The 25,204-nt window shown below is 39.5% G+C and overlaps 1 protein-coding gene and 1 long non-coding RNA gene across 2 annotated transcripts in view; one reads left to right on the top strand and one right to left on the bottom strand.

Moving 5' to 3' along the window:
* The window catches only part of LOC138951534 (uncharacterized), a 26,097-nt gene continuing 893 nt past the window's right edge, over positions 1 to 25,204 (bottom strand). The window contains exons 2-3 of the long non-coding RNA XR_011451152.1: positions 18,596 to 19,005; positions 1 to 711 (exon numbers count right to left, since the gene is read on the bottom strand). This is a non-coding gene — a long non-coding RNA (uncharacterized lncRNA). The remainder of the gene's footprint in view (positions 712 to 18,595; positions 19,006 to 25,204) is intronic.
* Positions 4,834 to 16,226, top strand: LOC138951335 (uncharacterized). Its single transcript, XM_070322956.1, has 13 exons — positions 4,834 to 5,203; positions 5,681 to 5,722; positions 6,943 to 7,006; positions 8,420 to 8,537; positions 8,696 to 8,783; positions 9,956 to 10,016; positions 10,424 to 10,476; positions 10,889 to 10,997; positions 12,201 to 12,262; positions 13,443 to 13,511; positions 14,971 to 15,026; positions 15,348 to 15,536; positions 16,183 to 16,226. Exons 3-13 carry the CDS (start codon positions 6,983 to 6,985, stop codon positions 16,224 to 16,226), a joined length of 873 nt encoding a protein of 290 aa, XP_070179057.1. The 5' UTR covers positions 4,834 to 5,203; positions 5,681 to 5,722; positions 6,943 to 6,982.

The raw sequence follows: 25,204 nt of genomic DNA on the forward strand, positions 1-25,204 counted from the left end.
TGATGAAGCCTGGAAGTTTCCCTCCTATTTCCATTCTCCATAACCAGTCAACTAGATCAGACGTTTTGACAGTACTTGGTTTGGATTTTGCTTCATGGTCAATGCTCTCCTGGAAAGCCAGTTTGCCGATCTTAACCTCCTCTCCTTCTTTGAATGTGAATTGCTCTCCCCGCGAACCAGTTTGGGTATCATCAGGCTGAAAGGCTGAGCTTTCAGCAGTCTCCATAGCCTCCTCTCTCAAGGCGCGTTTAACATGTGACCTAAGTTGACCTGGTTTAGCATCGCGAAGAGATCCGTTCCAAGAAACTTTGGTGTGGACTTCCAGGGTGCTCACGTGTTTTCTGTGCTTTTGTTTGATCCAAAACAGAATGTGGTTTTCGTCGTTTTCGTCATAGTGCTTCCACACAAAATTCTCATGAAAATAAGAATTGTCGGCAATCATCTGGTCGAGCAGCAAATTCACCTTTTCATTGAAAAGGTTCATGGCGGATGCATCATCGAGGTGCACCAGCACGAAGCCAGAACCTGCGTTCAGAATTGCGTTAACCTTTATCAAAAAGTCTCTCAGGTGTTCGTGTTTCTCTTCCGTAGGTATTTTCAACTCTTTTCCAGCTGTTATTATTTGCACGCATTGGCTGCTCAATTTCTGCCTGAAAGCTACCGGAACTGTATGGTTCCCTTGAAGGATGTTCTCACAGCATCTTGGATACCCTGAAAAAATGTTTTCCTTTAGTTACTACACAGTCAACACTAACAGGATTTACAGAGGGGTGCCAAAAGTATCAGATATTGCAAGGCGTAAACAATGAGCGGTACGTTTGCATCGCTCAAAACAAAACAAATCAATAAAAATGTCTTACTTTTTTTTCAAGCTGATGAACATTTAGTATTTTGTAACATATGTCCTGTGTTCCTTGTATCTGATTTTGTTTTGCAAGAGATCAATACGTAAAAATTCTGCAAGAAGTGGATTTGCAAAGTATATCAAGTGACAACTGGCAACTGCCCCAACATCTGCTTTGGATACGTTTAGCTCATAAACATTGCATTGACTACAACGTTATGGAATGTTGATGTTTAGGAGATGCAGACATTGATGGGCAGAGATGGCACGAAAAATACGATTTGTTTCTTTGGAAAGCTTTCCAATTCTTTTCTCTCAAGGTCCTTGACTGGGTGGCCGAGTGGTAACACACTTGCGCTCGGAAGCGAGAGGTTGCGAGTTCGACCCTGGGTCAGGGCGTTAGCAATTTTCTCCCCCCTTTCCTAACCTAGGTGGTGGGTTCAAGTGCTAGTCTTTCGGATGAGACGAAAAACCGAGGTCCCTTCGTGTACACTACATTGGGGTGTGCACGTTAAAGATCCCACGATTGACAAAAGGGTCTTTCCTGGCAAAATTGTATAGGCATAGATAAAAATGTCCACCAAAATACCCGTGTGACTTGGAATAATAGGCCGTGAAAAGTAGGATATGCGCCGAAATGGCTGCGATCTGCTGGCCGATGTGAATGCGTGATGTATTGTGTAAAATAAAAACCATCTCACACGGCATAAATATATCCCTGTGCCTTGAATATGTGCGCGATATAAATTGCATAAAATAAAAAAAAATAAAAAAATCCCTGCGCTTAGAACTGTACCCACGGAATACGCGCGATATAAGCCTCATATTGATTGATTGATTGATTGATTAAAGCAACTTATTTTGTGTCATAAAAAATGAATTTGCATGATTAATGGGTCAGAATTGACGTTTTTTTGTGACAAAACATTAAGTGTTTGGGAAATTCATCTTCAAGAAAAATAAAGACAGTGTTTTGAAGTATATTTTTTTCTCACTCTAATCGTCCAATAACAGCATTTTCTTCATATTTGTGAACTGATATTTATGAAAAGATTTTGTTTCATTGGAAGAAAGATAAAGGCATAAGTAAATTTATTATTTAGGCAAGTTTTTGTACTGTACGTGTCAGAATTTAAAATTATTCCTGGGTAATTCATAGAACTTCTATCTGTCATTCCACAGAGACATAATTTCTTAAGATAATACAAAATAGAGCAAGAAGATTGAAAGTTAGTCTAGAAGATAAGTATTTCCCAATTATGTCATTGGTGCTCAAAACGGTTCTGAGAAAATAGCGTCAAAAGTGTTCACAATTAATGGTGTCAAATGTTAAGAAATAACTTTGAAATGATCATTCTATTGCAAGGAAGGCATGACGATGACAACATTTCATCGAACAAAGATTCTGTGGTGTTCAAAGTACTTAAAATGCTGAAAATCCAAAACGTCTGTTCTGAAGTAACTAGAAGGAGGCCCGATCGAAGTCTTGTGCCTATTTATTTTGAGAAAATTACAAATATGCGTCAGGACTGCTAGCTCTTCTATTCCTTTCGACCGGCGCAGTGGCCTAGTGCGTAAGACATCGTGAGTTCAAATCCCGGTGGAGATTTTACCGATCTGCGGGGTCAACGTATGTGCAGACCTGCTGGTGCCTTATTCCCCTTCGTGTGTACACGCAAGCACAAGAGCAAGTGCGCACGGAAAAGATCCTGTAATCCATGTCAGAGTTTGGTGGGTTATAGAAACACAACAATATCTAGCAGGCTTCTCCCGAGAGAGGAGTGTGGCTGCCTGAATGGCGGGGTTGAAACGGTCATACACTTAGAAACCTACTCGTGCAAAAAATTGAGTGCACGTGGGAGTTTCAGACCATTAACGAAGAAGAAGAAGAATTTCTTTTAAGAAGAGGAATACTTTTTTTTAAACACGCGTCAAGCTAAACAAAACAATTTTTCACCAAGATTATATAGCTTTTTCGATACGCCGCGGCCAAGACACGTACCACTGACACGTTTACATAAAAAACGTAGAGAAACTGACAAGCCAGTATAGCGCTTGCGCTCTACAGTAAAGCGCACTTTGCTGTATTCTTTTAACTTTCTGAACTTGTAAACATAGCATGTCTATATGTTTTTAGATTCAGGAAATGATAAAAAGTGAGATAAAATTTAATTTTAGATCGATTACTAAATTATTATTTTAATTAGAATGTTGAGATTTTTAATAACCAAACTCATTAGTTAGTTATTAAGATTCCATGCTGAAATGCAATCCCATAGTCCGGGCTTCGACGACGATAGCTTGACCAAAATGTCAATCAATTTCATCGAAAAAATAGGGCGTGGCAGTGCCGCCTCAACTTTCACTAAAAGCCGGATATGACGTCATCAAAGACATTTATCACCACCCTCGTCTCGATTCTCCGTCTATGTTAAAACATTTGGTCAAAACGTGACTAAATGTATAAAGAAACAAAGATAATTTCAACAGTTTCAGCCACAGGTCGTCTGAGCTTTAACTTTTGGTGAAAAGAAAGCAAGAACAAGTTAAAAGCTTTGGTGGCTCTTAGCTTTGGTATCTAGTATTAACTTCTTTGGGCCAAGTTCTATGTCCTCGTAACTTATAACTAAAAGCCACATAAGAGTATTGCGCAGCTTGCTGTGCGGTCCCTAGTGATGATCGATAAGTGTTAGTTTCATGCTTGAAAGCTAGTCTCAAAAGTTGTAGACATTTCTTTCTTTCAATCGCATTTTAATCAACAATTGAAAATATAATGGCGAGTTCTTTTTAGGAATGACACAAATATACATGTTACCATGAAAAAGGACTGAAAAGAAAATGTTCAGTAATAAGCGAAGTAACAATAGCATGATATTACCCGCAGAATTCCAGGAAAATACTTTGTTGCAGTTAACCGGTAATAAAACCACTATTTATAAGATGCTTATGGTTTCCAGGTATTATCAGACATGTCTCGAAAAGGATGTCAAAATTTGCTTGCATGCTTACTTGCCATGTCTGTTATCATTTTGATTCAGTTTGTTTGTTTGTTTGTTTGTTTGCGGCTTAACGCCCAGCCGACCACGAAGGGCCATATCAGGGCGGTGCTGCTTTGACATATAACGTGCGCCACACACAAGACAGAAGTCGCAGCACAGGCTTCATGTCTCACCCAGTCACATTATTCTGACACCGGACCAACCAGTCCTAGCACTAACCGCATAATGCCAGATGCCAGGCGGAGCACCCACTAGATTGCCAATTTTAAAGTCTTAGGTATGACCCGGCCGGGGTTCGAACCCACGACCTCCCGATCACGGGGCGGACGCCTTACCACTAGGCCAACCGTGCCGGTTTTTGATTCAGTCAGCATAATAAAATTAATCATACCAACTACAAGAAGTGGTTATCGTAGGTTGTAGTGGAACATTTCAGCATAACACCCTTTCACACAATACACTGTTTTTAGAAGAAAAAAAACTCGTTCCAACAAGTAAGTGTTTCCTTTCCTCGCTCACTTTTTTCCGAAAGGTTTTCAAATTGTATGAAATTGTTAATATTAATATTATATAAATGCTGTTATTTCAGTAGGGTATTACTATTACTATTAAATCCTCTTTTATTGCTAGCTCAAATTTACGCAGATCAAAAAACAAGAAATTGGTATGTTGATTGCTATCTGAGCGTGACATTGACGTCACATAATTCATCAGTTTAAGAATTTAAACAAAATGTTATCATACGTTCAGTGATTCACTATACTTCATCCCAGCAGTCTTTTAAGTGGACAGACAAACAAGCACTTATGGCACTCATAGTTAACTTAGCTGATACAATGTTCCTTGTATCAAAATGCGTCACTCAGTGTCAAAAAAATGAAATTTACAGTTACACTGCTCCAGTCCCAAACCAGGCTTTGATCCTCTATATTCTGCTACCTGGTCCATGTTTTTCAATGCCAAGGCCGTCGCTGTTGCTTGCCAATTTCCGGCATGAGTGTGTTGACCACATTTGTGCGTGTGTTTTTATTTAGATGGAAGCGCCGAAATGTTTTATCGTTGGCAAATAACATTAGTATAGGAGGCACAGTACTGGACATGTATTTAGTGAGATTGCCCTCGACAGTGACGGTAAAGACAAGCCTGAAAAAGTTGCTAGCCTGCCAGAATTGTTATAAGCCTGGTGCATACCACACATACAAATAATGACCGGGGTAAATGACATTGATTAAATGATTGATATATATGTCAAATATTTTTTCTGATGAATGGGTTGTTAACTTGTTTGTTTCAGATATAACTCATGGGAGCCAGTGAGAAATATTTTGGACAAATCTCTCATTGCGGAATTCAACAAAAGGTAAGTGACATTGTTCTATGTACTGTAGTAGTACTATTCTGATATCGCTATCAGCATCAGGTGGACAGTCTAGAACTAAGAAGCTACTGTAGGACTAAGGAGTAGAACCTGCTACATACTTAACATGAGAAGGGCAGGTCCAAGGATGCACTAAGTATTCATTGTTGAAATGCTTTTAATGTTTTCAGAAAATGTTCAACCAGTTATGTACCAACTTGAATTTACAGACCTAACAAATCGAAACAAATATATGACAACATTTGAAATTTTGAGAGGTTCAGACTCTTTCTAGTTTACTACTGCAAGTGTGTCTTAATATTACACCACAACGATTTTCCATTGCACTGAACAAGACTTTTTGTTCTCTAGAAAACATCTCCAGTGGTTTGTTTTTTATTACAACTGTTATTTTCTTTTAAGCTTTAGTTAATATACAATTCAACAAATAGTAAAAACAAGTCTGTTGCTGGTTTTCAGGATTTTTCAAACCAGTGGGGGCTTTTTCCTGCCAACCCAAAAGTAAGTCCTTTGAAAATGTTTTGTATGACTGGAGCAACAATAAACAAGTCGCGTAAGGCGAAATTACTACATTTAGTCAAGCTGTGGAACTCACAGAATGAAACTGAACGTAGTCCGCCGCTAGTGCAAAAGGCAGTGAAAGTGACGAGCCTGTTTGGCGCGGTAGCGGTTGCGCTGTGCTTCATAGCACGCTTTACTGTACCTCTCTTCGTTTCTTTCTGAGCGTGTTTTTAATCCAAACATATCATATTTATATGTTTTTGGAATCAGAACATGATGAAGAATAAAATAAAAGTAATTTTTGATCGTTTTATAATTAATTTTTTTTTTACAATTTTCAGATTTTTAATGACCAAGTCATAAATTAATTTTTAAGCTACCAAGCTAAAAAGCAATACCAAAGTCCGGCCTTCGTCGAAAATTGCTTGGCCAAAATTTCAATCAATTTGATTGAAAAATGAGGGTGTGACAGTGCCGCATCAACTTTTACAAAAAAGCCGGATATGACGTCATCAAAGACATTTATCGAAAAAAACACCAACTCCGGGGATATCATTCCCAGGAACTCTCATGTCAAATTTCATAAAGATCGGTCCAGTAGTTTAGTCTGAATCGCTCTACACACACACACAGACAGACACACACACACACACACGCACGCACATACACCACGACCCTCGTCTCGATTCCCCCCTCTATGTTAAGACATTTAGTCAAAACTTGACTAAATGTAAAAAGAGTACCCATGGTTAAAAATATTATAATATATGTAATTTTGAATTGGTAGAAAGAAGTGTGAAGTTAAAACAAATGCAGTCATACAATAATTGTGTATTCTTATGACATTGTGTCTTGTGAAAATCAGATGCTGAAAAATAGACAGTTGATGCAAGTTTTGTGCATAGAGTTTACTATGTCATGTTACCAGGACAATGACCAATGTCACAATTCATTATTCTCTGGTGTATTTCGGGACTGCGTATTGTGTTTTTTGTTGTGTGTGTGAGTGTGTTTTTTATGTTCTTTACTCCCTGCCAATAAAAAATAAAGGTACATTTTGTACCTTTCTTAAAAATTGAATAACAAGTTTGGACCTTTGATCAAGTCAATTGCTAAGCTGCCAAACATATGCTGTCATTTCGACATTTGTATAATTCTAGAATGGTTTATTGATCAGATTCTGAATCATGTACTCATAGACTTCTTTTGGTTTTTTTTAGAAATGAAGATGAGGGCGAGGAGTCTTGCACAGATGTCAGCATGGAAAAAGAATTTTTTCCAAAGGTATTCTACTTTAAGTTTGAGTCAAAAATTCTTTCTTTCCAATGTCTTTCAACTGCAACAGTGAAGTGTATCGTATCAAAGGGGATACTTAAAGTCTGCTAATATAACAATAATAAACTTGGCATGGTATACATAAGAATCAACAGTTTTATTTTTACGTGAATTTACAAATTTATGCTCGTGTTATTTCTTTTAAACCTTCTGTTAATGTTGCTTAACTTAGCTAGTCACTAATTCAGCTCGTTTTAGATCATAGACAGATGGTCAAATGCGATTCTTTTGGTTGTAAAATCAGGTTTTAAAGCCATATACTATGATATAGACACTGAAGATCAACTGTGGTATTTACCGGGCCAGCGAAAGTTCTGGCGGGCTAGTGACTTTCTTGAAGTTACTCGCCCGGCTGGCGAGTTAATAACATTTTGAGATTTGGCCATCCCTGCAGTGCCAGTGAAGATTAGGGTTAGACAATTCTCTACTTTTATATGAAAATATGTTTTCCATTGGTTTACTCTTGAATGTAAAGGATTCAGAACTCACAAAGAAAATCGCTCAGGTATCATGTATTTGACGTTCCCCACTAGTTTTCAATTGGGATACATGTCAATTTGAAACAGACTTGCAGTTCGTCTTCATTCCTCAGTTGTGTTGCAGTAAAGCTCGGCTCACACACAGGGTCAGCAAGGCAGAGAATGGTGGAACATGCGCAGAATGGTGGTGAAAGTGAGATCCTTTCTACTAATTTCCTCCGATTACATGATAATGTTTTGGGGTTTCCTGATTAGATGACATAGGTTCTCCGTACACACTGCATTGTGAGAAGATTGAAGGACAGGACGACACCGAATTTCTAAAATAAATTGCGACTTCTGCGATAGCTGCAACTACAAATATTTTGGCGGTGGAGGACAATGAAGAAAGAATTGATATATATAAGATATGGGTGCTTCCATCAGATTGCTGGGCTAGCAAGTCTTGAGCAACTAGTTATGAACTAGACAAAGCAAAAAAAAAGCGCTGATTGGATGTTGCCCTTTTGCCGTTTGGAAAAATAGGACCATGTCGTATTCCTTTCTCCTCTCCATGCACACCCGTTTACCCACCTTTTCGGTGGAGAATTTCACTGCCATTCTGTGCAATTCTACACCTTTCTTCGCCTTTTCTACTATACCGTGTGTGTGTGAGCCCCCTTAAAGGAATAAATCATGGCTGTCTTATTTTGTGCAGGGAAACTTGTAAAGCTTGTTGGTTAGTGCAGTGTGGAGAAGACAAGCAGTTCCAATTAGCGGATTGGGGGGGGGGGGGGTGCTTGATATCATCCATGAGTTAGGAATGACGTTGCATTCGGCTGTGGGGTCGTGTCCAAACCAAGACCAAAAATGCAATTTTTGTGTGTGGTGTTTTATGTTATAGGTAGACCAAGAGCAGCCCACTGAACAGAACAGTCTGGATGGTTCCAATGTGACTATCATCAAGTATCATGATGGAGGCAGACATGCTTCTGATGTGGATATTCCAGATATTGGGACAGGTATGAAAAAATACATTGATCCTTATTTTCCACAAACTTAGTGAAGAGTAAAGCCATTTGATATGATAACCATTGTGGAACGTTGCATATGATATTCGTTGACTGGTCACAGTTGCACTATAAGCATGGTGATTTTTCAATATTTCTTGACTTTGCAGAATCCTTCCAGCCAACTGCTTCAGAGCTACATTCTGTTGCCGACATGAATTTTGATGACAGTGACTCTGGCAGATCACATGCAGTGCGGTTTGTATAATGAGCTTTAAACTAGTTTTAATTTTAGTGCGATCAGGAGTCCCCCACACTTTGGCTGTCATATCTGGAATCGTGCTTGTTTGAGGAGCGGGCATGTCTGTGGGACATGTTCTGGTGTCGGCTCCTCCTCTCCACAAATGCACATTTAAGATCATTAAGATCATTTAGGCTCCGTTACCTCCATTCCTTGTGGCATTTTTCACTGAACCATCATTGTTAGCATGGGTCCACTTGCTGGCTGGAAAGTGTCAATGGATTTCTTCCAGTGTAAGGGATCGGAGAGCGACGCCACTCTGGTTTTGCTTGGAGGTGAAGCCAGGAATGCTCGTTCTGACATCTACATGGAGGCGCTGTGGGGACCAGTCATTGTTTTTTTACGGCTCGCACAGCGCTAGGTTTGCTGGTGGAATTTGGCATTTTCTCTCTGCAGTTCCTTGACTTGGTGGTTCATGCTTTTCCTCTTGAGGCGATTCTTGGTGAGGGGCTGGAGCTTAATTACTGTGCAGTGGATGGCTTTGGAGACGTTTGCATTTTTCACCCTGGATGAGTAGCTTTTGCTGTCTACACTTCACAAAGTGGGAGGAACTGTACATGATGAAATACCGGATTGCTTTGTGTTGTTTTTCTATCTCATTCTTAGCTTGATATTTCCACCTTGCGTCCTAGTCAATGATTGGTCAAAAACAATGTTTCAGTGCTTGTGATTTAATTTCTAAATCACCTGAGACATGTTATGTTTCCAGACTTGTAACTTTCCTGCTCAAATTTTCAAACTTTGGAGCTTAAAGGCACAATAAGCCTCCCATAAACCATCACAGATACTTCCAGGGTTTTACACACAGTACAAACACCCTTTCATTTAAACACTCACTGCTTGAGAACATCCTAGGTGCCCTCCGTAAAGAGCGAGCAATTTTCAAAGAATTTATTTTTGCGTGGTTTATCTTACCTCTAAGCCATCCTGAACCTGTGTGATCCAGTTTCCTTTTTTTTTTCCTCACAATTTAGTCGTCAGTTTGTGATTTCAATGCAACTGGCTGTATCTGCAATAGCACGTTATTGTGTACTTCTGATTCTAGTCACACGAACTGAGCTCTGTATATTCCTAGATTTGGTCATTGACCAGATTCAGAATAAGATCATTGATTCAGCATACTTTTCAGGAATGAAGACAAGGAATCTGACGGCAGAGAGGTCAGCAGGGAAGAGGAGGTTGTTCCAAAGGTAATTTGCGTTAAGTCACAATTTTATCAAAGGGAAAAATCACTTGCTCTGAATGTACTAATTCAACCAAAGTATCTAATGAGTAATGGGCTCTTGAGTTCACCTCTCTCTGCATGCATCTTTTGTTATTTCAACTGTGTTTTTTCTTTCAACAATCTGTTCGCTTTTTGTATTTATAACTTTTTTTATAAACTTTTTCTATTGAAGGGGTGTGGGGAGAGGAGGGCCGGAGGGGGAGAGAGAAGGAGGATGAGTGTTGTTTTTCATCAAATATAATATAGGTCTTTTTGAAGACTGAATTATTTAAAAAAAATTCCGTTTTAAAAGTCCTTGGCACACAACTTTTCTGTGGTTGTCAAGCAGGTTTTTCTGCAGATTGAATTATGTTTTATTTTCTGTTTTCAAAGGCCTGGGATCAGAAACAAGATTCTGCTGGAGCAGGAGACATCAACAAATCAAGGTAATAAAAAGTCTAGTGTGACTGTTTATTGGTTGTTTTTCAGGGCCCTCCACTATTAGCTGATCATTTAAATTTCAGACAAAACCCCTCTTTTTGACCTCTTGTGTGATTTACCCATTTAAGTCCAGGTTAAAACGTGAGATTACTTTGCGTACAAAGGACAATTGTTTGAAAGAACAGCAGACTTGCTTTTTGTTTGCTGTTGTGGAAATTGTCCTCACCTCTGCAGAAAGCCAGTTACAGAATAATAGGGACCGTTTAAGAGCATGATAGAAACTTGGTGCTCCTTGACCCTTTAAAACGAGAAGGGGGTGAGCCCACATAGAAGTAGATAAATGAGGAACATTGTTTTTTTCCTTGGAACACTGTTATCATTATTATCATAACTGCATAGATTTCTTGGCACTTTCAGTGAAGAGACAATGCCTGGAGACGAAGAGTATGGTGACATTTACGAAGAGTGTGGTGACATTTACGAAGAGCACAGTGACATTTCAAGTGAAGATGAGTGGAAACCTGAGGTATTTTGATTTACATGCATAGCATGAGACCTTTTTATATTTGAATACATTTAAACCCCCTTTTACGACCTCCAAAAACTCGTCGCGATATAACCTTCGTGGTTGAAAACGACGTTAAACACCAAATAAATAAAGAAAGAAAGAACCTCCAAAAATCTAGAAAAACCAGGTCTGAAAAAGGAGGGAATCTTAAAGTAAAGGTGAATTTACGGAGGTTATCAGAACATCTGACAAAACATCTTAAAAGGTAGTAAGTCTTAAATTTAAGGGTCGTAAAAGGGGAGTCGCTGTATTTTCATTTGAATCTTTTGTGCTCAAATGTCTTCGCGTTTTTAGCTGCATGTATTTTAAATTCTGTTAAAAAATATTCCCGTTGTTGGCATGCACACAAGGAAGCGGGAGACGGAGTATACAAAGTGTCCTTCTCGTCTGTGCTAAATCTCTTCTGAATAATTTCTCATTCCTAATATATGCACTGAGGACCTATCTAGATATGCTGTCAAAATTGGCTGATATCTGAAGCGGTTGAACAGCAATGAACAAAGTACTTTTGTTTTGTTTGCTAATACTGTCAAGCTATCAAAGGATGTATGCGTATTCTTCGTAGCCTACTCTTTTGTTCAACTGTGTTTTGTAGGAATGAGACAGTACGAACATTTCTGAGAACTTAACAGTGCCAATGAAGAATGAAGAGCAGGGTTAGTCAGTTCCTTGATATTGTCATATATGAAAAGATGATTTCCATGGCATATGTCTAAGACAGTAAAGGATTCAGAATTCAGCTGCTAATTTAGTCTTTAAACAAAGAAAATCACTCAAGTACATCAGTTATTAAATATTCCCCACTTAGCTTGGGCACAGTTTGAAAGCAGACTTGCAGTCCGAGTATTAATTCCTGAGGTGTAAAATTGTAACAACAAACACCCCATCCCAGTTCTTTGGGCAGAAAAGTTATTGCAGGTTTATGTGCCACTGCATCCTACAAACCAAAGCAAACTAAAGTGAAGTACTGACATATAAACCTAAGGTGTCAATTGTGACTGTGAGATAGGTGACAGATTTAAAAAAAAAATAATTCAGAAGTAAAAAATATATACCATGTCTGTCTTCTCCACTTTCTTTCTTTCTTTCTGCCAGGAATGGGAGTTGTAACCCCAGTATCTGGCCCGGCTATGATTAAATGTTGTGTATGTGCTGTTTCAGAAGAAGAAAGCTGATAGTAGCTTGTTTCAAAGGAAAAGTGACAGTACCAGTGAAGAAGAAAGGTGAGTAATGGTTTATGCAGGAGGGAATTAGTCTATTAAGACAGAGACATGATGTTGACCCTTTGCTGTTCATCAGACGCAGTTTTAGAGCTTCAAAAGAATTAAATTACTATTTAAATCGGTAAACCTACTTTCACTTAGTTTAATGCAATGTGAGCCCTCTCTGATTTTAAACACATACACAATGTTGTTCTTGGTCTTTGGTCATTTATGCATACATTAGGGATTTGAGGCATTGGTCTCCCCCCTGTTCGGTCCAGTGTCCAATTGTTATGACATGTAGGCTGTCTTCTGGCCTGCAGTTTTCTACAAAGAAGAAAAAGAATAGTTCGACCTATACATAATTTCTATCCTTGTCCAATTGACTTATTGTCCTCTGAGTTTGTGAACAACACTGCATACACAGAAACGCATTCGATGCCAGAAATACATGTACGGTACTTCAGGACTAAGCATATCTCCGGAGTTGCAGTTACTGTTTAATTCAGGAATCCAGTAAACATCTTTTTGTGATAGGTCCAAAGACCAGTGTCGTTAAATACAAATCGGTTGTTTGATGCACAAGATCATGTGTCAGCCAGTCTTCTGAAATGTTCATTGGTTATTGATCGAAGCACCACTCTGGCCATTTCCTTTTAATATATATGTATATATTTACCTTTATTTTTTACAAGAAAGTAGGGACAGTGTTCACTCCTTCAGGGGCGGGGAGATAGCTCTGTCGGAAGCGGTACTGGCTTTGGAGTGGCTTTAAAAACCAGTGTGTCAATATCGGCATTGGTTCGAACCCTAGGTTCGGCAAGGGATTTATTTCTCAGTCAACTTTGAGCAAAGTCTCCTCGGTGTTCGAACACCCCCATGCGCAGGATAAGGCACCATGAAGTTCACAGCGAAAGTTGCAGGGCTTGGAAGCAAAAACATATAATGCATGCAGGGAAAAGAACCAAAATTCGGGTAGCGCAGTGTTGCATAGCATCTCGCTTTCCAAAGTGTCAAAGCAACGCGATTTGTCAGGACTACAAGAGAAAATAGTGATATCAAAACTTAAAGTTGAGGGTCTGAAATAATGTGGAAACCCAGAGCCACCAAAGACAAGGGGTGATATTTGCTCAGTGGAGCCAGATTCAGTTTGCCGCTTTCATTCCGGTAATTAGTGTGTAATGTATGTTTCATTGTGCAGCTCGGATATTTCCATTGAGCGGTCAAGGCCACGACAAAAGCAGACAGGGGACACGTTACAGAGGAAAAGGTTAGCATGAGCCTGTTAATGCAAACACAGAGCGCCTCTTTCTGTATCATGCATACATACACAATTTGATGGGTATTTGGAATTAAAATCGAACATCTAGTTTTACCATGTGAGGATAGGAAAAGAGATATTGAGAAATTGTCATGAAAGGGCAATTTGCACACCAAGTTGTAGGTTTTCTTGCACAAGTTACTGGCTGGTGACACACATTCACTGATTCCCCGTCAATATATACGGGAAAGGTGAGGGGGGTCGAGGGTGGGAGGCTGGGGAGAGGGGTGTGGCAGAATTTGACTTGCAAATGAATTGGGCTGATACAGAATGTGTTCTTAGCACTCTTGAACATAACTGGCTATCAACATGTGTACATTGTATCATTTTTACTGCTGGTAGTGCAGATTTGTGTAATGACTGCAACACAGTGAGCGGGAGGTCGTGGGTTCGAACCCCGGCCGGGTCATACCTAAGACTTTAAAATTGGCAATCTAGTGGCTGCTCCGCCTGACGTCTGGCATTATGGGGTTAGTGCTAGGACTGGTTGGTCCGGTGTCAGAATAATGTGACTGGGTGAGACATTAAGCCTGTGCTGCGACTTCTGTCTTGTGTGTGGCGCACGTTAAATGTCAAAGCAGCACAGCCCTGATGTAACCCTTCGTGGTGGACTGGGCAAGCAAACAAACAAACAACAAATTGTGTAATGAGGTTACTACCTAACTATTCATTGTTTTTTTATTGCTGTTCCAGTCATACTCTCCACACAGACACATGAATCAAAACTCTACCTTTGAGAACCGAACTGCTGCGGATAGAGAGGTTGGCCCTTCTGTGAGTGTGGAGGATAAATTTTAATAAATGTCCTGAGGTTGGCCCTTCTGTGACTGTGGAGGATAATTTTTCTGATCAAAGATTCTTTGGTCTGAACACAAGTGTCAAAAGACGCAAGTCATGTAGACAAAGAGCTAAAACAGAAAACTGTAAACGTAACCGAAAAAAGATTCGTTGCATAACTGGATGCCTTGGGTATGTTGTAAACTTAGCAAGGCATTTTCAACAAGTTCATACCGATATTCCTCGTTTTGAGGCACACAAGTTGTTACAAAAGCGAAAAAAGCAACCCAAGCGTTCATACACAGTTGTCATGTGTTCAATACAAGGATGCACGTGGAAGGGAACTCGCCCAGACAAACATTTAGTGTCTAAGACTCATAATTTGGAAAAAGAACATGCCAAGCAGGTTGCGAAAAGAATTCGACTAACACAGCCAGAACGTGTGACTGTGCAGGGGAAAACCCTGCTTACTGCCAGATCATTATCTGAGCAGTTCCTGGAGTGGTTTCAGTCCATTGAGGGGGGGGGGGAATTTCATTCCACATTTTTTTTCTGAAAGTAAGAAGGCCCAAAAACAAAACAGAAATAACAAATGCATGGTTGAAACCGTTCTGACAACGTTTTTTGGTAGTGAAGAGTTTCACAAGTCTGCACTTGAGACTCCGGACACAATTGGAAGAAACAGAGGTAACGGTGAAAAGTCTGTGGTTGAAAAATTGCAAGAAGGCAGGTCTTGGGGTACAGTTAAGAATTATCTCTGTGCGTTTTCACATTTTATTAATTTCCTGGAAACCAACAAGCCAGCTCTGGTGGAGAAAGCTACCATTAAATCAGCTAGACTTAGTTTGAAGGGTTCCATTCAAACAGTTACCAAACTTGCATTGGAAGAACAGCAACGGAGAAAAATCAATGATCGAAACAAAGTGATCATGTTTAAAGATATCAGGCAATACCTGCAGATGAATGTTGCTCAGAGTTTATCACAGTCTTTTGAGTTTGACACATCAGATTCAGATGAAAGCATCCGAGACAAAGGGCACAGAGTTGGAAAGCACCTCATGCTGGAGATAGCAATCCAGAATGGAAAACGGGCTGGCATTTTCAACGACATGACTCGTAGGGAAGTGGAAGGGGCTGTCAAACAAGATGATGATTACGTCATGATGATTTCTGAGGGAAAAACGTTCCGGGTAGCAGGTGTATCAGGGGTATACTGCTCAAATGTAGAATATAAACGCCTGAAGCATTACATCACAGATCTGAGACCATTTCTAAAACCTTGCACAGAACAAGTTTTTTGTCGACGTTCTGGAGATCACGCTACTGTTAGTGAAACAGGAGATTTTATTAGAGATGCCTGGATTGATTTTGGTACCATCATTTCAAAAGATGTAGGTGACCTTACGTTCACACTGATCAGGAAGACAATTGTAAGTAAGTCCAGGACTGATGGAGTGCCAACAGATGTCCAAGAAAACATCGCAAAACACATGGACCACAGCAAAGCCACAGCAAATAAGTGTTATGACGTTAGCCAGATTAACTGCAACATTCCGCCAAACTTTCAATGCTTTCCATGATCCGCTGGAATCAGAGATGACGAGAATGAAGATGAAGGTCCAGTGGATGTGCCTCCTTCTGACAAACTGGATGATCACATAAAGTGCAGTGACATTTCTGTCGACAAGATCTCTCCAGAGCCAAAGGTACTAAAATGGCTGCAGACAACCAAACCAACAGCAGAGAGAAGTTGTTTCATGACATTTGGAAAGCCAGATGTCTTTACAAGTGATGACAAAGTAAGACTGTTTAGGTGTTGTGCAGACCTGATTGGGAAATACAGAAATCGAGGAGAAAGACAAAGAGGAGTCACAAGAGCAGAAATAGTGGCGTATATCAAAAGTGCTGGTCCTAACTTTTCAGACTTGCTGAAAAACTACACTGGACCACAGATCTGCAACAGAATCAGATGCGAATTGAGGAAAAAAGTGAGGTAGAATCCTTACCCTTGTTTTATTGTGAGAGAACTTGCTGACAACTTTGTACACAACTTTTTGGTGCTGGCTGGCCCCCTCCCCCCTTATATTGAGAACATTAAATGTGTATGCAGTTCATTTTTCTCAGCTGTCGTTCATTGTGAATTTGTAAAAAAAAAGAATTTCTGCTTAGGTCTGTACTATGTACATGCATCATTTGGTTGTGGGGTACATAATGCTATATATAATTCCCCATAATCAGTGCAGGCTGCCATTGGCTATGTTTGTTCTATATTTCAGGGGAGGGGGGTTCTTTTTTGTGAGCACTTCTCTTAAGGTGTCTTTTGTCCTTATTCCCACATGGACATTATTGGTGTGAAGTGATGCTCTTCATCTATGTCACTTACCTGGTTATTATCCCGTGCTGATGTCAGGTACACACAATAAGTAAAGAATAGTTACAGAGCAACTTGTAGATCATGCTATTGCTATTGTTTGTGCACACACAGTTTTTCTTCACAAAGTGTTCTTATTTTTTTAAATTCTTTACTGAATTGGTAATAACTTCAGAAATCGGACATAAAGCCAAATTGTTGTGAGGTACAAAGTTGCAGGATAATATGGGTCTGTAAGCCAATCCATCTGTTATTGTAGAGTTGTTCAGATTCTTTGATCATCCGGTATTTGTTTAATCAAGTGTGCATTTATGTATCTGATAATTTGCTTGCAGTGACGCAAACGATAGTCTTGGATACAGAAAGGATAGTCTATGGGTAAAGAAAAGCATTTCAATTCTGGCCCTTGCCTTATGGAAAAGTGTTGCATATATATATGTCTGTCAGTTGTATGCCATTGTCACCGAATAGTGTTCAGAATTCATGAAGCCAATTTTTAAAACATCTCTCTCTCTCTCTGTCTCTCTCTGTTCTCTCTGTCTCTCTCTGTCTCTCTCTCTGTATCTCTGTCTCTCTCTCTTTTGCTCGCCCTCTCTTTCTCTCCCTCTCTCTTTGCGTCACTGTCACGTGCCATCTTTATTGTGCTATGGAGTCAATGTCAAAATTATGAGTTAAAAATACAATACCTTTTATGAATATGATATGAAAGGGGGTGCCACTGTATTATCAATCCTTTTTTTTTTTAGAGGTAATAAGTAGAAGGTCATTCAAGGTTAAGAGTTTTGCTTCCACAACAGTAAGTTTTGAACATCTAGATAAGATGTGAATGTCAGATACTCGCCTTTATCATTTTAGTATGTTCACTTAAAATCGTTGCAGTCAATAATAAAAACACAATGAACAGATCTATATTTTACCTTTCACTCTGTATTTCAGTAATGTGTATGCATGGTTATGTGTTTCTTACGTTTTTATCTCCCCCTTTGTGTGTGTGTTTCCTGTGTGTCTCCTTTTTGTGTGTGTCTCCCTCCCTTTCCTTCTATCACCCCATGATCGGCGCTGTTAATTGTGTGTGTCGGCGAGAGAGAAAACAAAATATTACGGTCACCATTGACAAAAGAGCACGGGACTGGACATACACACTCTCAAGAATGCAAAAACAAACACACTAATTTTATCAGTTACAGGTCTCTATACACATGCTGACGTTGTTCTTACGGTGATCTTCACATAAAATGAAAACAACACGCACATTGTAGAGAACTTCGTGTGACAACTAAAATATTCATTATAGTATAATTCCTCAATGTATACACAATCCTGGCTTTAGGTGTTTTTAATCAAAAAGAAATCAGTTTGAAATTGAAAGCAAAATAAAAAAAGCTAAATCAAAATCATGCCCATTTCTCACCATTCACTCACAGTCATACAATATTATCAAACAAAAACATCAATAGAGTTTTGGATAGAATGTGTTTTGGACAAGGAAAGGTGCTTTTTGTGTTGTCTTAACGAGTTACAATCATCAGATAGTTATGATAAAAGAATAGTTGACGAAGATAACAAGGAGCAATCACCAACTAAGTAGCCATGGCAGTGGAATTTTAAGACGCCGTTCACAAGCAAGTAACATATCACATAATAAATCGCCGTGGCAATGGACGCTACTAAGTAACCATACGACATGTAGTAACAGTTCACATTTAAGTCGAAGTTCACAAATGGGGTTCAGTAGCCATTCACAATACAAGTAACCGTTCAAATCGCTAAGTCGCCGTTCACACGTGAACGCCTACCTAAATGGCATATAGGTCGCCAACAGTGTAGAAAAAGAGGTCCACCACCACCACCACCACCACCACTACTACTCTCTCTTCTGACTCACCGGTATTTGAACTCTGGCTGTTCATGGCCCGTTTCGGAAGAAGAACTCAATCAAGATGATTTTCTTGTTGTTGTTGTTGTTGTTGTTGTTGTTGTTGTTGTTGTAGTTGTTGTTGTTGTTGTTGTTGTTGTCGTCGTTGGTGTTGTTCTTGTTGTTCTTCTTCTTCTTCTTCTTCTTCTTCTTCTTCTTCTTCTTCTTCTTCTTCTTCTTCTTCTTCTTCTTCTTCTTCTTCTTCTTCTGTGTTAATGGGCAGCAACTTCCACGTACACTCGAGTTTTTGTGTGCATGAGGTTATTTTTACGTGTATGGCCGGTTTGTCCCCATCGTTAGGCAGTCATACTCTGTTTTTTTTATTCTGGGAGACCAACATGATCGAAGTTGAACATGCTGTTGCCGAATAGCCAAACACGCTGGAAAGAACAGAGCAACGTCATCTTTAGACGAAAACAAACATCGTCGCTGTAATTCACAAACTTTGTATTTCAATTTTTGAAAGTTTTCTAACTTAAACAATAGTGAGCTCCCTTTTTGTTTGCCCGTGTGGTGAGAAAAGCTCGACATATCCTGCTGCTTTCTAAAGTGAGAAACAGTTCTTGAGAAGAAAACTCGTATCTTCATTTGTTGCAAGGGAGCGCCAAAAAAGCCCTCTTAAGGTAAACTTACGAAGTTTTCATGCCACACTTGGACCGAAACTATGTCATAACATGGAAGATACGATCGATATTGCCGCCGTAGCTTACACAAATTTTTTCTCTCAGAAATATGAAATTTGGCCACTAAAAATTAGGTGACAAAACGAAAAAAACTCGTGTATTCTTATTATGGATGACTCCTTTGGATAAAAAAAAAGCTCATATATCCTAATGTTTTTTCAGTTGTAAAAACTTGTATAGAGTATCATCAACAACTGACATTGACACACATTTTGACTGCTATTGCACTGTTCTAAGAAAAAACATCAATGTACGAATTGAAGTTATAGTTGATATGGTGCATACTTAAAAAATAACTTTATTTCGTTTTTCAGCAGGGGTTGGAGAGCTCAAAATAAGGTGTACAAGAAGTGAGGGAAATGCATACAAAAATATAACTAAACTCCTGATACGCAAAGAACGTCAAAAATCAACATATTCAAAAACAATTTACATCAGAAAACTAATTTCTTCGTCTAAATCTCGCATCCTTCTCCATTACTTATCATCGACAAAGTCTCCACTATCAGTTCACATCCACTCATGAATTTTCAGATCTTGCTCAAAAACCGGATTTCCGGCAAGGAACCGGTAAGGTGTTAGCCCTGCTTGAAACGGCAATACTTTTCAGGTATTGCTGGTGTGTGATGAAATTATTTAAATTACAAAACCGAAACCAAACTGTGTAGCTTACAGGACAATTTGAGACACTTCTTTTGGCTACGAATATACTCTCAAACCCAAATGCTATAAGATTCCCCTTGAAAACCGTCTGCACATGTAAATAAATGCACAGGACACAGATACAGGTGTATTTTGACTTCTTCTTCTACTTCGTTCATGGGCTGAAACTCCCATGTTCACTTATTATTTTGCGTGAGTGGGTTTTTACGTGTATGACCGTTTTTATCCCAGCCATTCCGGCAGCATACGCCGATTTCGAGGTAAGCATGCTGGGTATTTTCGTGTTTCTATAACCCACCAAACTTTGACATGGATCACAGGATCTTTTCCGTGCGCACTTGCTCTTGTGCTTACGTGTACACACGAAGGAGATAAGCCACTAGTAGGTCTGCACATAAGTTGACATGGGTGATCGGAAAAATCTCCACCATTAACCCACCAGGCGGCCGCGGCCGGGATTTGAACTCACGACATTCCAATTAGGAGGCTTAATTTTTACAACTAAGCCACTGCGCCCGTCAGGTGCATTTTAAATAATACTTTCGATGCAGTATATAGTACGAAACAAAAAACATGCAATTTAGCATTTGATTGGTACTTTGACGTGGTCAGAATACACTCTAATGATGTACTTTGATGTACTGTAATGGGTAATTATGACAGCGAAGACATCTTCTGTTCACGATCACATAATGACGCTAAGCTTTCAGTTAATTGTAGGGGAAGGGAGGGCAAGTCGACCCCTCTAACGAATGCAGCTTATACCTCTCGTCTTTAAAAAAATAAATATTATTTTTGTTGTAAATTAAAACCTGGTGTGTTCTCTTTCGTGTAAGCGTTGTGTGGAATATGAACGATCCAACTGGCACGGTTTTTAAATAAAATATAAAAGAAAAAAATCCTGAAGCATGGACGACTTGCCCTCCATGGAGGGCAACTCGTCCATGGGGGGCGGGTAATTCGTCCAGGTGGAAAAGGTTGTTCATATTACCCAATAGCATCACCTCGACATATAAAATTGACTGAAGTAACTTTTCTGTGTCAGTTTTGTTAATCGGAAGTGAGAATGACGTCATAATGAGTCGGCCTACGTCAGAAGTCGATCGACGTCTTGGCTATGCAGGGAGGGTGAGTATTTGAAGGGATAGATGTTCAAACATCTATACTTATTAGTTGCTCTGGTTCAAAGCGAAGCAAATGGGAAAATATATTTACAAATTGGACTTGTAATTGATTTGTGTCGCCCTTTTCAGGTTGCGTGAACGTGAAATAGTTTAATAGGCCTACTAGTATACGCGCACTTCCAATGACGGGAAAGCGCACCCCCTCCTCTCTCTCTCTCTCTGTCTCTCTCTCTCTGTCTCTCTCTCTCTCTCTGTCTCTCATGCACTCACACACACACACACACACCCACTCGCACACCCACATACACACACACCGCATAGTGATAAGCTTACACCTACACATACACACGCCCGTGCACATAATTTAAATCAACAATACGTCAATTTGGCTGTTAAAAATAAATAATAACATAAAAGAGTGTGCATTATAACAGTCCATCTTTGAGATGAAAGAGTCTACACAGACGAGAGAGTGATATGGACCCATAGTCGGGTATTGTGACCCGGGTCGAGTTACACGACAAAGGGGGGGACGAATTACCCGATCATGGTACTCGCTGAACATTGCTATTTACCATTGCTCCTGGGATAGCCTGAGATCTATAACTTTCGACTAGTTGTTATGAAAGCCATTGCTTTTTTGCAGATCTGGTGCATTTTACGAATCAGCGGCTCCCATGCACTGACTGTGTTGTTTTTTTGAGCAACAATTTTAGAGTGGAAACCATCAAAATTGACAAAGACTTACCGCTTTGCTGGGCCCGTTTTTTTCGACATTTTTTTTTCTTCAACTGATTCAGGTTGGGTAACTCTGGCTTATGAAATCGATTATAATCACCCCTGCAGTGTCATGTTCTCAAAATCGAGGGGGGACGACATACCCGAGGGGGTCGACTTGCCTTCCCTTCCCCTACAACCGGAGTTGTGGGTCCGTTAATTTTGTTCTTAAATTTGACCAAAAGTAGGGGGTGGGCGTTTACTCGATACTGGGCGTATACAAGGTAGTGTACGGTATATTCATGTATTGTTGGTGTAAATGACAACAATTACACATTAACATGCTTCCATTTGAAACTTCGAGGTCTTCATCGGGGATTGACGCCCGACAAAAGCTAATTGAAGCCCGACGGAGCGAAGCGACGGAGGGCTTCAATTAGACTTTGGGAGGGCGTCAATCCCCGATGAAGACCGAGAAGTTTCAAATGGAAGCGTGTTAATGTTTTTGTAATTCAATTTGACGACGATCTCTTTCCTCCTTTCATGCGGTTGTGCACAGACAGAATTGGTTCACACACTACTTTCAGTCCACCTACCTGCAAGGGTCAAGCCCCAAGAAATATGTCTCTGTATTCCTATCGTATTACTCTGCTCCTGTTTTGTTTTCTTTCACACACACACACACTTTCCCTTCTTTTTTGACGGGTTTCTGGACAGCAAACTCTAAAACAAATTATTTTCATCACAAAGGCGATCTTTGGAATTGACTGACGCAGTCCGGAAGAATTCATGCATCAACTTACGTCACGTATTCGACGTCATCACTTCGCATACCTTATGGTCTCGGTATTTCGTTGGCCTTCATATTTCCTACTTTTAAAATGACCCTCAAAGCTAACCGAGACTAGTTGAGGCTGTATCAATGCGCCTCGCCAGCAGGTTGTTAATGGATTTTTTAGCGAGTGACTATCGACAATTAGTCACCGGTAATTTTTAATGAGTTGGGGCATTCTGACCAATCACAGGATCTGTTTCATTAAAACGCAAACTTGATTGAATTACAATGTAGCTTATTCCATATGATTTTTCGAGCAGACCAATAATTAACGGAACTTAACAAGAACAATAATTATTGTAGACAGTATCTGGGTTTAAACCACTAGTACAGCGAAGATGCCGTCACAAATGAATGCTATATTATTAAATGGTCCATGGCAATGTACCAAATTACCTCCACGCTCTATAAGCACGTACCATTTGTTTCTGACGTTAATCCCTTGCTCCCCAGCGTAAGTCAGATTTGTGTAAATCATCTGTTATTCCTTCTGCAGCTAGGCTTTGGAAAAGTTGAAAGAGAACTTACAACAGTGTGATTCTATGATTCAACTGTATTATTATTCCCGAAATCGTAAAAATAAAGTTTTGCATTGCAAATTGAGACTTGGAATGAGCGATTTAAAATACGATATGTTTAATCGCCCCTTAGTAGACAACCCGGAATGTTTTTGTGGCAACTTTGCTGAAACTGTGCAACATTATTTGCTAGTACAGGGTGACCCAAAATATGCAACCCTACAAAATGCGAATGACTTCTACATCTGTTGGCCGAATTACTTTATATTTGAGGGGACCTAAGTAACAGTCTATGCATGACCTTTCCACAAAGTGACCGTTGTATAAATCAAACGGTCTGACGTTAGTGCAATTTCAAAAAAGGTTACCAAATTCGGCGATCGACTCAACAGAACGAGGTTTGACATTGAGTGGCAGCAATACTTACCTAATCTAAACCCTACAGACCTTAAGCCTTTTGGATTATCTGAATGTCTGAGTATACACAGACACCCCCTACACCCCTTAGATCATCGGTGACCTGAAAGAAGCAGTTACAGCTAGGCCCAAGGCAATCCCCAAGCAGGAAAACGTTCGTGCCATTGAGAATGTCGGAGGTGTAGTTTGGACCACATTTTGAAAAGAATGGTAAATATTGTATCATGTTACCTACCGATTCAAAACTTTGTACAAAGGTCGCGGAAGAACTGAAATGCATGCACAACAACTATGAAGATATTTGCCAAACTCAAATTACTATGAAATTTAACCCTTCCGTTGTAAAGTTACATTTGCGCAATGTCGCGCACAATTCATCAATGACATGAACGCATTCATCCATGGGAAATGCCCTGAGCCTGCCTGTAATTCTTGTATCTAAGTGACTAATTGTTTAATGTTGATTAAGGTATATGTTATCATTCGAATTACCCAAAAGGTAACAATCATGAAATCGGGTTAGTTTGGCTACAGCTCAATTTCAAACATCCTACGGTTGAGTCGATCCCCGAAGTTGGCAACATTGTTTGAAATTGTACAAAAGTCAAACCATTTACTCTATGAAAATGTCACTTTGTGGAAATGTTAGGTATAGGCTGAAGCTAATGTCCCTTAAATATCAAGTGATTCAGTCAACAGATGTAGAAGTTATTAAAGTATTTGAGGGTTGCATTTGTTTTGGGTCACTCTGTATGATGATGTAACAACCCCAAGATTCAGTACCTTATCTCCAGAATTTGTCAATATTGATACGTTCTTGCTGTCCTAAGTTTTATTGAGAAATCTTGCCGCTTTGGAACACGTCAGTGCGATATATAACTTGAGGCCAATCAATTTATTGATATTATGTTCTTTGGTATGCCCACAGAATAAGGAATTAGGATCTCTACACAATTTGTCTTCTTCGTGTTCTATATTGCATTGTTTTGAGGGGAATTCGAACAGTCTTTTTCTTTAGAATGTTTCAAAAATGAATATCAAGGGAGGCAACTAACAGATGAATAATAGGAAAACATTCAGTGACGCATATCTTTTAAATAAGACACGATTCAGAGGGGATCATTTTTCTAAATCGTTTTTCTATGTGTTTGTTTGTGAACATGAAAATATCTTGAAGTTGAAACAATGTTTTAAGTCAAAAGAAACGATAGTAACATCTTATCTGATCTTATTTTTAAATTAAATGAGACTTGGCGTGTATCTGTGTGTGTGTGCGTGTATGTGTGTGTGTGTGTGTGTGTGTGTGTGTGTGAGTGTGTGTGTGTGCTTGTGCGTGTGTGTGTGTGTGTGTGTGGTGTATGTGTGTATGTGTGTGTGTGTATGTGTAGAGCGATTCAGAGAAAACTACTGGACTGATCTTCATGAAACTTTACATAAGAGTTCCTGAGTATGATGTCCCCAGAGTTTGTTTTGCTAAATGCCTTTGATGACGTCATATCCGGCTTTTCGTGAAAGTTGAGGCCGCACTGTCACGCCCTCATTTTTCAATCAAATGGATTGAAATTTTGGTCAAGCAATCTTCGACAAAGGCCGGACTTTGGTATTGCATTTCAGCTTGGAGG

The sequence above is a fragment of the Littorina saxatilis genome, linkage group LG16 (assembly GCF_037325665.1).
Source record: "Littorina saxatilis isolate snail1 linkage group LG16, US_GU_Lsax_2.0, whole genome shotgun sequence".
Taxonomy (NCBI): domain Eukaryota; kingdom Metazoa; phylum Mollusca; class Gastropoda; order Littorinimorpha; family Littorinidae; genus Littorina; species Littorina saxatilis.